This window comes from Rhinolophus ferrumequinum, chromosome 8 (assembly GCF_004115265.2).
Source record: "Rhinolophus ferrumequinum isolate MPI-CBG mRhiFer1 chromosome 8, mRhiFer1_v1.p, whole genome shotgun sequence".
Lineage (NCBI taxonomy): Eukaryota > Metazoa > Chordata > Mammalia > Chiroptera > Rhinolophidae > Rhinolophus > Rhinolophus ferrumequinum.
The window spans coordinates 83,041,510-83,054,389 of NC_046291.1; the positions used below are offsets into that span (position 1 = coordinate 83,041,510).

Genomic DNA, 12,880 nt, shown 5'->3' on the forward strand with positions numbered 1-12,880 from the left:
GGGTGCACTGAACATTTTCCTGCTTATTAATGATACAGAAATGAAGTCGTAATGGTATTTTATTTATGTTATCACTAGTTGCAACAAAATCTTTATTATAACTAATAAGAGAAGAAAATTGATATATACAAAAAAAATTAAACGCAAATGAACTGAATCCCAACTAAAAGCCCCCAAATAACTAAGTTTTATGTTGGAGAAATTGCTTTGAGCTTAGGTTCAAAAGTCATTCTAATTACTAACTCCCATAAGAAGTTACTGGTTTTTTGTTTGGGGAATCAGACATTATATATTTTAGTGGTAACCCCAAATAAAAAAGCAGCTCAGGCAAATCTAAAGGATGATACAACTACAGAATCATTAAGAGAGTGACAAAAAACATTTCAAAACTTTCAAAGGGGTTTAGGAAAGTTCTCTGAGAACTGATTCCATTAGATTTTATATCTGAAATATGAAGAACTCAATAATCCAGAGACTAACCAAAAAAAGCCTGCCTGCTTTGTTATGAACTTTTCTATTCCTAGATAATAGGATAAGACCTAGAAGAAGTAAGTGACAAGAGCATCTTGTCAATAAATAGATTCCTTCTAGATTTAAGGAGCTTACTATAAAGCAGGACTTCTTAGCCTCAGTACCACTGACAATTTAGACTGGATAATTCTTTGTCTCATTATAGGGTGTTTAGCAGCCTCTCCAGCCTGTCTACCTACTAGATGCCAGGAGTATAACTCCACTGCACAACAATCAAAATGTTTCCAAACATTGCCAAATATCCCTGGGGGGCAAAATCATTCCCCAGTTGAGAACCACTGCCTTAAAGATAAATAATTTTCACAATACACAAAATAAAACGTTTTTCTTGTATCATCCTATTTTTTTAAACAAATGAATTCAAATGGGGGTACTTTCAAACACTGCTCAAGAGAATATAATGTGTAACCATCATAGACAACAATCTGGCAATCAATACACAGCAAGCATTTCGGATCATGCCCTCTGACCCAAAAATTCCACTTCTAGAAATATCACTGCAGCATTATTTACAACAGTGTGAAAAGTGGGGAGAGTATGAATAACACAGCAACAGGGAAATGGTTTGAAATAGGACAAATGGGAGGAAACTGCTCTAACAGTGATTATTTCTGGACTATGGAATTTTGAGTTTTTATTTTATTTTCTCTACAAGGACGGTGCATCACTTAAAGTCTCATACTGACACTCAGGGTTGAATAATAACTGGTAAGACAGTATGACAGTGTGGGTAAGAGCCTGGGCTCGAGAATCAGCAAGTCTGTGCCTAAATCCCAGCTCTATAACCTTGGACAATCACTCAAACATTCTGCAACTCACTGTTGTAAAGAATAAATACTGGCACATACTCAATAAATGCTACTACTTAAGAGATAAAATACTCAGCTTGTTATAAACTTCATACGCTACTTTCTCTATAATATCAAAATGCCTCAAATTAAAAAATTGTATGAATCTCTGACGAAGCAGTACACTCAAGAGCAGAGGCCTTCATTCTACCTATTAAGGAGTGTTCACTGTCCACTAGCCCTGAAATCACAGGATGGGAAGGAAGGAAGATGTTGAAAGGATCTGACCACCCCTTCCACCTGGAAATTTCAGGCCAACTGTAAGTGAAAAACATAATCAAGAGGAATAGAAGCCAACAGCATGAGGACCATGCATTTTCATATATACCACTTCTGAATATGCCCACAGCTTTCTCATACACGTGACCTCACGAGATCACCGAGAGATGGACAGGGCATTTTACAAGTGATGAAACTGAGGGGCAGAGATAAAGCGTCTTGCCCAAGACCATCAAGTGGCAAAACTACCAAGTGGCAAACTTAAGAGGGAATCTAAGACATGTCTGATGCTGACTTTGTGAACTACTAGTTTGGTTCCACTCCACTAACTCGGACTCCTAGGCATCTGTCCTAGCCCCAGCCCTAGAACACCGGGTAAAATCTGTAAGCTTCTCCTAGACATAAATTTCAGGTTGACTTGGTCTATGTGAAAGGCACATGGGAGTATGTTTAAATCCTTATGAAGCAAGCACCTATATAGTCTTAGTTTCTTTTTGTTTGTTTTTTGGGGTTTTTTTTTGGTGAAGTGGGCAACTGATCACATATTTTTAGCTAACTTCTAAAGTTTGAAATTATATTGGTTGTAACAGATTATTTTGAATACCAACCATTTTATGTAAGTATATTTATAATGGTTATAATTCAAACAAGATTAACTTTAAAATAAGAAAGTAAAATAGACTAAAAATGTGCCCTGGTTTACCTAAAAGTAAGACATAAATTTCATAATAGGATATGTATTGAGAGAAAAGTAAGTTGAAATTATTTCAGATTTAGATTATAAATTCAAATGTGAAAACTTAAGCACTTGAAATAAATAAGGCGGGCATAGTGTTTTGTTGAAGAAAAATAAAGCTTGAGCTTCCAGGACAGCTTTCTTGGACTCTTTATTAACACAATCAAATCAAGACAATCTGCAACTAGATCATTAAAAACAGAAAGTACTGTAATAATATGGTATGTGATTTAATCCTGAACAACCCAGAGTAATACAAACCATTATTGGCTTTAAAGTATTTAATAATGGTTTACTTAACAAATAAATAGGTAAGGTTTGAAAAGTGGAGATGCATTAGAACAAGATAAATACTTTGATTTTCTTGACAATCACTCATCATGACAATTTAACTTTTTTACCAGCTTTTTGGAACAATAATCAACACACAATAATTTAAAGACTACATCTGCTACATGTACACCCAAGGAACAATCACCACAATCAAGGTAATGAATACATCCACAACCCCCAAAAGTTTTCTTATGCCCATTTTTGGAACATCTATCAAAAAGTGAAATGGTTAAATGATCTGTGATACATCTAGGCAATAAAACACTACTAAGCAGTAAAAATGAATGAACTATTATTATTTAAAATTTACACACAACAATGTGTTAATCTCAAAATAATTATGCTGAAAGAATTACCACACCAAAAAAAGCCATACTATCATTACATAAAATTTACATAAAATTCTAGAAAATGCAAACAACCTATTTCTTTTTAGAGAGAAAAACAGCAATACATTAGTAAGTGGTGGTGCCACAATATGAATCTAGTTCTATAGATCCCAAAACCCAGGTGTATACCACAAGACCTCAATACCAACTACGTGCTTCATAATAAAATAGGAAAAAACATTCACTTGGCTTTTAGCATTACAATATTCTGTACTAATACTAAAATTTACCAATGAAATACCTAAAATATAATTTACTTTTTAAAGAATGAAGAAAAAAGCATAAGGCCTGTCAAACAAAAAAAACTAATCTCACAAATGATAACCAGCTGGCAAAGAAACAATACCAGCATGGATAATAAAGTTAACAGAATTCATGTTTAAAATTACCAAGCAAACATCCCAGCATCCTACTGTACAATTATTACAATTCATCAACCCATTTCAGAATACGAAAACTAGTTACAAAAACTTTTAAGTAAATCCTTGCATCTTGAGAAGCAATACCAGACACTTATGTCTTATGTAAGAAAAAGTCCTCAGAAGAATAACAGATAATAAAAATTGAGTGTTTATTTTGGACTAGACACTGTGTTATTATTCATTTGTAACGTATGATTTCATTTAAACTCATAATTATGATTACCTCAATATACAGGAAAAGCATTTGATAAAATACAACACATGTTCATGCTATCAACTCTCAGAAACGAGAAACAGAACTTCTTAATATGATAACTGATATCTACATCAGATACCCTCAATGATTATCATATGCCTTCCTTGTGACATTCGGAACATGAGAAGGATGTCCACTACTGGAGGTCCCAGCCAGTGCAATAAGGCATGAAAAAGAATTGAGAAGTATAAAGGTTTGAATATCAAAATTCAAATTGTCTATGTTAATAGATAACATGATGTGCACACACAGAAAAACCCAAATAATCTACAAACTACTAGAAATAATAAGTGAATGTAGTAAGATTGCTAGATCAAAGGTCATACAAAAATCAACTATTTCAACATATTGGGGAAAATTTAAAAATACCAATTTGTAATATTTAAGAAATTACAAAGACTTTAAAATAGCTAATGAAAGATATGCAAAACCTCTACACTGTAAACTGTAAAACAATAAGGGAAAGTAAAAGAAAACCTTAAATAAAATGAAAGATATTTCATTGTCATGGAACTCAGTATTGTTAAGATTTCGATTCTCTCTAAACTGATTTATAAATTCAATGCAATATGAATTAAAATCCCAGCAGGATTACTTTGTATGTGGAAACTGACGAGCTGATTCTCAAATTTGCATAACAATGCAAAGGACAGCCAAGGTAATTCTGAAGAACAACGTTAAAAGATTTACACTTATTAATAGAAAGACTTATTACAACAAAGCTGTACTAATAAAGACAGTGCATTATTGGCACAAGGACAGAGAGACTAACAGAACAGAATAAACACACAGACAGTCACCTGACTTACGACAAAAACATCACTGTCACCCTCTTCTGAGAAAAGGCAGTCTTTTTAATAATGGTGCTAGACCACAACTGTATATCCTTACAGAAAATGAGAATCTTAACCTCATCCTCATATGAAACAAGCCTATGTGAGGTGCATCGTAAATATAAAGAGGTAAGTAAAACAATAAAGCTTCCAGAAAAAAACTTAAGAGAATATCGCTAGAACATTGGGGTAAAGATTCCTTAAATGGGAGAAAAAGAGCTATCTACAGGAGAAAAACATTGTTAGATACGACTTTATTAAAAATAAGAATTCCTATTTAACTAAAGCATCATTAAGAACATGAACAAGCAAGCTGCAAACTAGGAGAAATTATTTGTAATACATATATATGACTAAGCACTCATATCCAGAATATATGAAGAATTCCTACCAAGCAATAAGAAAAAAAGACAACTAATTTTTTTTAAAAAGCAAAGGCCGTGAACAGGCACTTCACCAAGAAGATATCCAAATGGGCAATAAAGGTGTTCAGTATCATTATTCATCAGGAAAATATAAAGACATGAGACCAATAGAAAGGCAAAAATTTAAATGACTGAACTTAATCAAGGGTGCAGAGAAGAATTAACACAGCAGGCCTCAGACTGCTGTCCTTAGAAAGGCCTGTTTGCAAAGTTGGCCCACGGCTGGCATCTGGGAACTTGGATTTTGACAGAGTCCTCACTATACTCAGAACTGATTGAAATGGCTCACTGTGCCTAAACTATTTGTGCAAACGACATGGTTTATGCTGAAAACCTGCTTTGCTTCTGGGAGTCTGGAATTTTGGTACATGCTAGGCAGAGGATGCCCATTTGACCAGCCCCCAGTAAAAACCCTGAGCACTGGGCCGCTAACAAGTTTCCCTGGTAGACAACATTTTACATGTTGTCACAATTTGTTGTTGGAGGAATTAAATGCATCCTGTGTGACAACACTGGGAGGGGACTTTTGGAAGCTTGTGCTTAATATCCCTCAAACTTTGTCCGATGTACCCTTTCCTTTTGCTCATTGTGCTTTGCGTCCTTTTGCTGTAATCAGTTATGGCTGTAAGCACGACTACATGCTGGGTCCTATGAGTATTCCCAGCAAATCATCAAACCTAGCAGTAGTACTGGGGATCCCTGACACACCAAATGTCAGGGATTATGTGGAATAAACAAATTATTTTACATTCTTGGAGGGAATGTAAATTAGTTCAAACACTTTGAGAGAATATTTAACAGTGTCTATTAAAGCTAAAACATATTTCTACCCTATAACCGAACAATTCTACTCTTAGGAATATATTCAAAAGAAAGTAAGTGCTTATGTTTACCAAAATACCACTTATAAGAATGTTCACTTATTTATAATAGCTCAAACTATAAACCACTCAAATTCCACCAACAGATGAATGGATAAGCAAATTATGGCATATTTATCTAATACTACAAAGTAATAAAACACGCACACATACTGACATATGCAACAAAATGGATGAATCTCACAGATGGTAGCTAAATAAAAAAGCTCAACACAGGAGTACACAATGTATGACTCCATTTATATGCAAAAGTGTGCTAAGCAAAGCATGATTCCATTTATGAGGTTCAAAAACTAAGAAAATTAACCTATAGTGATAAAAGTTAGGAAAAAAGTTCCCTAGAGGGTAACATTTGGCTACTAAAATTTAAGTAAGTAAAAAATTCAGAGCGTTAGGTGCATTAGCCACGTTTCAAGCACTTAATAGCCACATATGGATAATGGCTACGGTATTGGACAGCAGGGGTAGAAGATGTACACTTTCATCTTCACAGAAAGTTCTATTCATCTGTAGTACTGCTCTAGCATGACAGAAATTTTCTAATCTTGATCTGGGTGGTAGTTACAATGGTTTTAAATATGAAAAAACTTACCAAGCTGTACACGTAAGATTTATACACTCTATATATTAACTTATAACTCAATAAGTAATAAACACATTTTTTAAAATGACTAGGAGAAAACATATACTATATATATATATAGTATATCAGTATATCAGTATATATATATATATATATATATATATATATATATATATATCTCAGAGGAGTTACAGCTAAACTATGAAGGACTCATAAATTAATAAGAACTGGACTGCAACTTAAAAGAAAAATGGTAGGCAAGTCACAGGAAAGGATGGCCAATAAACACATTAAAAAATGTTTAGGTCCAAAGATCAGGGAAATGCAATCTAAAACACTGAGATACTACTTTTGTCCATCATATTGGCAAAACTTCATATGACTGGAAATGTCAATTATTTATAAAAAATTAAATAAAATATAAGTACAAAAACCTTACTGTCTAGTTAGCTACTAAATTCCCAAGGTCTAGAACAGTGGTTGGCATACATTAGGCACTCACTACAATTTTGTGGAAGGAAGGTAGTGAGAAAGGAAGGTTGGGGAGGAAATGGTATTCCCTTATTCCTATATTCACCACTGACAGAAGTATAAAATAGATGGAGCCATTTTGAAGAAGAATTTTGTAACTTGTACATCTGTTTATCTAGCAATTCCATTACCTTAGGGAAACACTTATATGTGAACACACAACATACAAAAAATGAGAATTTGAAATGTAGCACTGTAATAGCAAAACTTGCAAATATCATATATTGTGCATTAAGAGGGGAATGGTTAAATAAACTATGGCTCTTCCATGCCATGGAATATTATACAGCAATTAATGATGTAGATCTACATGTAATGACATGGAAACCTCTTCAATACATATTAGGTTAAACAAAAAGTTGCCTACCAATGCACACATTAAAAAACAAAAACTCCCACAAAACTATGTATCAAATACATAACATGTATGACAAAAACATGTATGTACATCAATGATAGAACTAGGAATAAGAAATTACAACCCAAACCAATAACAATGGTTACTTTTAGAAATGAGAGTTGAATTGGTGGAGGCTTTCACTTTTTCTAGGTTGAATTTTTCACAATAAAATGTATTCACATATTATTACATAAAAACAAACCAATAAAAACTATTGCTCTTCCTTAGGTGTTGAGTTGTTGCTATTCTTGTTCCTAATGGCATAAAATGGCCTCAAACTACATTTTTGAACTGATAAAATCTAATCTTATAATTAAAGCATTTTTACTTTTGTTCTTTCCCTTCCATATTTTTGGGTTTTGTTTTTTAAACACCTGAATACTCACCACTCAGTTTAAAAAATAATAGATCACCTTACACATAATGAGCTAGTATCTACTCAAATTTCAACACATTTCTCAATTTTAGAAATGGTAGACGTAGAAGCCCCAATCGTGTATTTAGATTTCAAATCTTAAATCTTTTGAACATAGACTATTTAAAGAATTGTCCCTACCCAAAGCAATCGTCTGCTACTAGGATGAAGTTGTGTAAACAACATTTTTTTAAATCACAACTTAAAGTGCCATGCCAGTCCATGTCCTACCTGTGTTACTGGAATGTAGAGAGGTTCTCCATTTTGTAGCAGTGTAAGTTTCCCATGCTGATAGAGTCTTCCTTCTGGCTTTAAATTTGCCATCTCCTTAAGTCCTCCTTTCCTGCCACTCTCTTGTCCATTTGCCTTAAGTTCTTCAGTATCACTTAGGCATTCAAAAAATTCTTCTTCGCTATCACTCCAAGAATCCCAAGATTTTCCCACATCTGGCTGTTCTCCAGCTTTTCCAGCATCCCCAGGATATGTATTAGTCACATTATCTGAAGTACTTGTCTTTCTGCCCTCATCACGTGCCTTTTTTCTTTCAATACAACAATTTAACATCTTAAGAAAACAGAAATAACATTTATATTTGAATTAGTTACTGTAAAATAAAAATCTATCCACTGCTTGAGCATTTCATTTTCATTCTCCAACCCTTCCCCTAGACCTTGTTGTGAATGACAGTGATTATAAGTAACCTACAGCTGCATAATGAGAATAGACTATAATCCATACTTAAATTTAGTATCAGAATAAGCTCCAATTGAATCAAGCCTCCATTTACATACTATCATTGGGAAATCTTTACCTGTAGTTTCTGATGTAGTAAACAACATCTCAGATCTGGGGGTCCACTTGCTAATCTATCAAATGAAGTAGAATGGTAAGTTTTGGTTAAATTGCTTCAGATATGCATATTCTTTATACTACTGTAAATTTTTGCCATATTGATAAGAAATCAAAACTAGACTTATATATGTAAGGTAACTAGATAGAACAAATAAGATTAAAAGATCAAAATTAATTTTATCCTACTTCAAAAAATCACCAACAGCAAATACCAGGGGTGCCAAAAAGATGTATACAAGTGGACACTTTGGTCATTGCTCAAGCAGTAGTTCGCCATAATTAGAAGTGTCTGGATGCTGATGGTAACCACTTTGAGCACCTCTAGTAATTGCAGAAGTCAAATGTGACTTGTATTCATCTTTTGTTATCGGTATATATTAAGTATTACAATTTTAAAACTGGTTTCCTTTCTTAAAATGTGTATATATTTTTTTGGCACCCTCTGTACAATAGATATTTCAAAGCATAACAGTAAACTAGTGATCGGTCTCAAGCTAACAGAAATTTAAAATGAAAAAAGTCTCTAAGTCTACCCCAGTAAGTAGCCAGAATACAGTATTTTACACACCATAAAACATAGATTAGACGATGTATTCAGTTCTCAATTATTATAGGGATTCTTAATATAAAAACCATCACTCTCCACCTCTCTTTTGCCAAGAGGGAGCCTAGACTGCCTCTGATTCTAAATCACTAAGTTCCCAGTAATTACCAAAGAGAGACTCAAGCTAAGCAGAGACTGGCAAATAACCTAAGAGTAAACATCTTTGGGTCAGGTCAGTCACCATTTTATATTACTCATGAGTCTCCTCCCTTAACAAGGGTAGATGAACAGTAACCTATGCAATATCGACATTTTTGCTAACTAAACTCTCCTATTTGATTAAGTAAAATGCCAATATAAACTATATAAAAAAATTACCGGTAATGCTTACTAACTGAACTTAGGAACTCTAAAGATGTTTTCCTTCCAACTATAAAAATATATATTCACTACAGAAGATTTAGAAAACACACAAACATATAAAGAACAAAATAAAAATATAATTTCACACCTGGGAAAACTACTAACATTTGGCTGTATTTCTTTCCAATTATTTTTCTATACATATACTCATATATCAGCATAATTGAAAGCACTCACTATATGCAATATTATATTCTACTTTACTACAAATATTATGATCATTTTCAATGTTATTAGAGATTTTTTTGGGGAAAAAACTCGTAAAGGATCCATAACTTTCCAATATAGAGATACATCATGATTTATTTAACCATTCTTTTGTTTTATACTTAGATGGTTTCACCTTTTTTATTCCTATTATAAATTTTCTGCAGTGAACACTTCTGAACATAAATCATGTCCAAAGTTTCTTACCATTTTCTTAGGGCAGGTTTCCTAGAAGTGGAGAATTAATGAGTCAAAAGTCAAATTCTGTCAACAAAAATCCTATCTATACAACCAGAAATTGAAATTATTACCCCGGAATCAGAATGTTGTTTTCCCATCTGAAACGCATTTCCAGAACAAACTCCTGCCAGAGGTGTGCCACTCCTTTCAATCCTCCATGGTAGAAATTGATCATACAAAGACACAAAGCCAGTTTGTACGTTAAACTGTCAGATGGTGCAGATTTGAACTGATTGTAGAGATTCTAAATTTAACCAAATAGAAACAGCAAAACTTGTTATAATATTTACATGTATAATCAAAAACTGGGAGATTTTAATATTAAAATTAATCTATCCTACCAAAACTAGTTTTTATCAAATGTCTAATACATTACCACCTAAATTGTTCTTAGGCAGTTCCATGTTTTCAAGATTTCTACAAGGATCAAAAAAGTGAGGCTATAGATTGGTGAGGCTAAAGTTACAGCTTTCAACTTCTATGGAATCTTTAAGATGTATTCCCAATTTCATGTGTTGTTTTAAAAATATTTTAACTATAAATAGCACAGATTTGTTATCAAAACCAAACACACAAAATAAACTCAGAACTGTAAAAACTGAAAATGTAAAGCCTTTGCTTTTCCTCCTCACTTCATGAAATCTACTTCCTAACAATAACGACTATAACCATTTGACATATTTCTATACCTGTCATTTAAACTCTCATTTCTCATTTATCAAAGACCTGGATAAGAAAAACATGAAATTTTTACTTCATTTTATATTTTTTACTTCATTAAAGTTTTCCACTCACTCTAGAGTTTGAAATACAGGGAAGAATCTGTTGCAAAACATAAATTTTATGATTTCACAAAGACTACAGCCATGCACAGTGTATTTGTTTTTTTTCCCTTTTTTCACTGTTACCAGAAAAGTTTTTGCTACCCAAAATAATGTATCTATGCTAATGTTCTATGCAGGTCATTACCTGAATGGCGGCCATGATCTCCACTTGAGTTTTCCTAAGGTGATTTTAAAGTAAAAAAGATCCTTATGCTACTAGTAAACTAGAAATAGAGCAAACACCTAGAAATTCAATACATTTTAAATATTGATCTCCAAGTCAACTAAATCAACTTACATATTCTTCACTCTCTGATGGAGGATTGTTGTCTGTTGAAGAAGTTCCATCTAATGGTTTCTCAGAAGCAGCATCAGGGAATAAGAACTTAGGGAGAAGAAAGGAAATAACATTTTCAACCAAATTTCCTATTTTGTTGATTTTTAAAACTCATATAGATGCTATGTGACTTTTTAATGGTTTTGCTTTTAAAACAATGGAAATGTTCTTATTGTACTGGCCAGGTGGTCCTACGTTATCTTAAACGTTTTCTGTTTTTCTTTGAAAATGCAGTTTTAGTGACTAGCCAGTTTCAGAAACCTGAGGCGTTTCTTAATTGTAACCACCTAATTCTGTGAACTAAACAGAATACAACCAAAATTTCTTCACTATGAATTCAGGCTCATCCAAAATCATCGAAGTTTTTAAAAAGTCTCAATATTATTAAAAAGGCAAAGCTTATATAAAAGGAAATTTTAAAAGATTCATATATTCATGAGGCTCAGCAGAGTTATATTATTCACAGGTTTTCATATATGAAAAACTAAAAGTATATTTAAGACACATAACTTTATTTTAAGAGATACCCCAAGAAAATGGGAAGAGGTCTTAACCTATAATGACAAGTGTTTCTTTTTCACTTGGTGTGTGTGTGTGTGTGCAGGAGTGGTAAAAGAAATTCAGTGTATACGACAGCGGAGCTATATAATTCGAATAAAAGCTCTCGGGATACCTTAAATAGCAGACTTCTATATAAAAATTTATTTTCAGTTCTTCTATCACTGTTTCTCCCAAGTACATACGTTGCCACATATTACAGAACATGCTCAACAGATGTGTAGAAATAGAGGAACTACCATGTGCCAACCCCCACTACTAGGCCCATTTACAAACTTATCCTATTCTCATAACACTGTGTGAACTAAGTATCACTGCCCATGTCTTACAGATACATAAGCTGAAAATTAACCAGAGTAATGGCAGGGAAAAGATTAACATCAAGCTTCCAAGTTCAGTCTTCTTTTCAGTGCACTGCTCTTGAAGGTTTTTCCCAAGACTGTCTTAACACACAAATTGCCAGAAGTATGATTATAACTACAATTATAGTAAGAAAAGCTGTTTATCATTTATCCAAGGCCTATTATACAGAAGGCAGTGTAATAGAAGGTTCTTTAATCCTCACAACAATCTCATTAGGTTTTATCAGCCTCATTTATAGATGAGGAAAACTGAAGTTAATGGCTTGTTTGAAGTCACAGAGTAAGTCAGGATTAAGCCCTGGTATGTATGGCTCCCAGGCTGGGCCGTTCCACCACACTATACCTAGAAGACACCCTAGCCCCTTTTAGTACGCATGGTAATATAATACATAAAGGTTTCTCTGGGCTGTCATGAAAGAAGTTTTCAAAAATACAGTTCTGACCATGATGAACTTCTGTGTAAAATGGTATTAAACTGCATGACAAAGTCCAGTGTTTTTGCACGGCGGGTTACCTGCCTCTCCAGCCTCATCCCTGACCACTCCCTAGGCTGCATCGTACAATACAGCAAACTATTCAGTATGCTCTTGCAGGCCTCTGCTATTCCGATGCTTCCAAAGCCTTCTTCTCTTCAAGATGCAGTTCAAGCTTCCCTCTTTATGAAGCCTTCCCTAATTCCCACTGCCCAGAGACAGATGCACCCTCTGCTGTATTCTCACAGCCCCTTTGCC

General features: G+C 33.7%; 1 protein-coding gene across 4 annotated transcripts in view; it reads right to left on the reverse strand.

Moving 5' to 3' along the window:
• Window positions 1–12,880, reverse strand: part of RAB3GAP1 (RAB3 GTPase activating protein catalytic subunit 1) — an 83,299-nt gene that overhangs the window by 17,846 nt on the left and 52,573 nt on the right. For all 4 annotated transcript variants that reach the window (XM_033111720.1, XM_033111719.1, XM_033111718.1 and 1 more), the window contains exons 14-17: window positions 11,191–11,277; window positions 10,140–10,312; window positions 8,614–8,668; window positions 8,034–8,366 (exon numbers count right to left, since the gene is read on the reverse strand). In XM_033111720.1, coding sequence (XP_032967611.1) covers window positions 8,034–8,366; window positions 8,614–8,668; window positions 10,140–10,312; window positions 11,191–11,277 — 648 coding nt within the window. The remainder of the gene's footprint in view (window positions 1–8,033; window positions 8,367–8,613; window positions 8,669–10,139; window positions 10,313–11,190; window positions 11,278–12,880) is intronic.